This window comes from Camellia sinensis, chromosome 6 (assembly GCF_055761805.1).
Source record: "Camellia sinensis isolate YWXY chromosome 6, ASM5576180v1, whole genome shotgun sequence".
Taxonomy (NCBI): domain Eukaryota; kingdom Viridiplantae; phylum Streptophyta; class Magnoliopsida; order Ericales; family Theaceae; genus Camellia; species Camellia sinensis.
This window is the reverse complement of record NC_138966.1, coordinates 177,224,890-177,227,997: the sequence shown is the minus strand read 5'-3', so window position 1 is coordinate 177,227,997 and position 3,108 is coordinate 177,224,890. Positions and strand designations below refer to the sequence as shown.

Genomic DNA, 3,108 nt, shown 5'->3' with positions numbered 1-3,108 from the left:
AATGATCAAATCTGTCCTTCACCAAGAAGACAGACAAGTAGAACAAATTACATCTTAAGTAGGTAAATGGGCCTTCACTGATGAAAGATATTACATCTTAAGTAGAAATTTGGCCATCTTAAGTAGAAGACACATAGATTTGCTGCTTTATTGAGTAGTAGTTTCTGTAGATACTGGATTTGCACAATGCAAGTTAGGTCTCATTTCCAACATTAGAGCCTATTTAGACTATATAGTGACAGATTCTAAACACTGGTGGAAAAATAGACTTTAATATATATGACAGAGTTCCAACATATACATGTAGAAGTGGAGTTTTTTAAAACTGAACTTAGTCTCTATGTTTTTATGTCTGGTTTTTTTTTTTTTTTTTTCAAACTGAAATTTTGTTTTTTTGTGTGTAAAATATAGATGTAATTTATGTAGCTAAGATTTTATTTATATGGGTTTTCAGTTGCATTTTGATATCGATATGGAACCTGAGAATGATTGTGAATGGAAGCCAAAACAGGGAATGACATTTGAATCTGAACAATTTGCGTATGATTTTTATAATACATATGGAGGAAGAATGAGGCTTAGCATAAGAAGGGATTATTGTAGGAAGGACAAGTTCACTAATCAACTTATTTGTAGACTTCTGGTTTGCAACAAGGAGGGATTTCGAAAGGTTGACAAGCGAGACCCATTATCAAAAAACCCTAGAGCTGAAACTAGGACTGGTTGTGAGGCTCGACTTTATATTAAATTAGATGAGGGTACTGGGAAATTTGTTGTGACTGATTTCAAAGAAAAACACAATCATGATTTTGTATCACCCGAGTGTGCCCACATGTTGCCGTCACAAAGAAAGATATTGACTACCCAAGCAATTCAGTTAGATTTGGCAGCACAATCTGGTCTTCGTTTAGTCCAGTCTTTTGAACTTATGGGTAGGGAAGTTGGTGGAAGGCAATGTCTTGGGTTTACGAAATTAGATTCTAAAAATTATTTGAGAACCAAAAGACAACAAAGTTTAGCATATGGTGAAGTAGGCAACGTGTTGCAATACTTTAAAGAAAAATCTTTGTAGAATCCTTCATTCTTTTATGCTTTTCAATTAGATAATGAGGAGCAAATAACCAATATGTTTTGGGCCGATGCACAAATGATCATGGATTATGCCCAATTTGGTGATGTTGTCACATTTGATACAACTTACAAGTTAAACAAAGAACATAGACCCTTTGCCTTTTGTGGGATTCAACCATCATAGGGAAACAGTTATATTTGGTGCAGCATTGTTGTATGATGAGACCGTCGAATCGTTTGTATGGTTGTTTGAAAATTTTCTAGAGGCTATGTCAAGAAAGGCACTAAAAACTTTGTTCACCGATCAAGATGCTGCAATGGCTAAAGCCATACCCATCGTTATGCCTGACACAAGTCATCGATTGTGTACTTAGCATTTGATGCAATTAATGCATTAAAACATGTTAACTGTTTGTTCCAAGATAAGGGGGTGAAGGGTGTACTAAATAAATTCTTCTTTCACATTGAAGATGCAAATCAATGGAAGTTAGAGTGGGCGGAAATGCTTGATAAATATGATGCGCATGAAAACCATTTGTTGAAATTGACTTTTGCGGTGAAAGAAAAATGGGACTGGCCTTACGTTAGATCAACATGGGCTGCGGGAATGAGTACCACACAACTTAGTGAATCTTTTAATGCTTTTTTGAAGGATTATATTCGTTCTGATTTTAACTTAAATGAATTCTTCATGCATTTCGAAAGGGTACTTTACGAGAAGCGATACAAGGAGTTAGAAGCAGGATATGCTTTGTGCCAAAGGTTACCAAAGGTGAAAGCAACAATAAGAATGTTAATTCAAATAGGTAATGTCTACACAAAAAATATCTTTGAGGAATTTCAAAATGAGTACTTTCAATCCATTGAATCGGACATAGAAGCAATTGAATATGGCGAGGCTAGTACCATTTACACAGTTGTTGATGTTGGTAACAAATATGCAAGGAAAGTGAAGATGGAGAGGGATAGCTCTTTGGGTTGTAATTGTACAAAGTTTGAAAGGGAAGGAATCTTGTGTTGTCACTCATTGAAGGTTATTAGAGACATATTAAAGATGAAAAAGGTTCCTCCACAATACATTCTAAAGAGGTGGACCAAACAAGCAAGAGCCGAAACTGTGAAGGACATTAAGGGGAATGACATTCAAGTAGATGTGAAATTCCAACAAGCCTCGCGGTATAAGGCATTGATGACCGCATTTAGAGCACTAGCAAGTAGAGCTGTTGAAACTGAAGAAACTTATGATTTTTGTATTGCACACCATGCTACATTAGGTGCAAATGTTGAAGGCAAGTTAAGTGCTAATTTTGGTGTTGGAAATGAAGTAGGTAATGATGATGGCAACCAAAGCTTTGAAGTGGATTGCGAAGACGTGAATCATGTTGTGCAACCAAAAGGATTGAAGAAAAAGGTGGCAACTAGTAAGGGCAAAAGGAGGGTAAAAGGTGGATTCGAAGCGGCGTTGGTAGCGAACTGCAAAAAAAAAAAAATCCCATGCTAACAGCTTGGCTTCGTCACAATCTATTGCAAGTCCAACAGTTGCACCTTCTCCATTATCTGTTGGAGGAGATATCTATGTTCGTCAACATGTTCCTCCTCTTCAACCTCTTCCTCCCCTTCATCCTCTTCCTCCATCTTTGCCCATGGGTGGTAATTCTATTCCTCTGCCATTGATGTATCCCACATATCATGTAAGTCTTACTTTAACATTGTATTTTTTTTTGTGGATATAATATGTGACTCAAACCATGATTGTGAAGCCTAATATATGACGTTGTTGTAGGCAAACAATTTGCGGGATATGTATGTAGTGCCAAATTATTTGGCAAATTCAATGCCTCAACTGTATTCTGTTGGATCAACATTCCAGTCACTACTTCAAGGTTCATGTGGATATGACATTGGGTTTCGATATTCTCAAGAATCAACTACTCCAATGTGTAGTTAGGTTCGTCTTTGCTATCTTTTTAATTTATATAATTTATAGTTGTTGAAAATTCTGTCATACCATCTATTCACTTGCTCAAAAATTTGTCT

At 36.3% G+C, this 3,108-nt stretch overlaps 1 protein-coding gene across 1 annotated transcript; it reads left to right on the top strand.

Annotated features, from left to right (window-relative positions):
- The first annotated feature begins 472 nt into the window (after positions 1 to 472).
- On the top strand, positions 473 to 1,445 carry LOC114279598 (protein FAR1-RELATED SEQUENCE 5-like). The gene is made up of 2 exons (XM_082876728.1): positions 473 to 951; positions 1,256 to 1,445. Exons 1-2 carry the CDS (start codon positions 473 to 475, stop codon positions 1,443 to 1,445), a joined length of 669 nt encoding a protein of 222 aa, XP_082732854.1.
- Positions 1,446 to 3,108: the final 1,663 nt, after the last annotated feature.

Excerpts from the sequence above, each read along its gene's own strand:
- LOC114279598 (XM_082876728.1), top strand. The coding sequence starts at position 473 with ATGGAACCTGAGAATGATTGTGAATGGAAGCCAAAACAGGGAATGACA. Across the intron at positions 952-1,255 it reads GGTAGGGAAGTTGGTGGAAG|GGAAACAGTTATATTTGGTG; the intron begins GCAATGTCTTGG and ends CAACCATCATAG.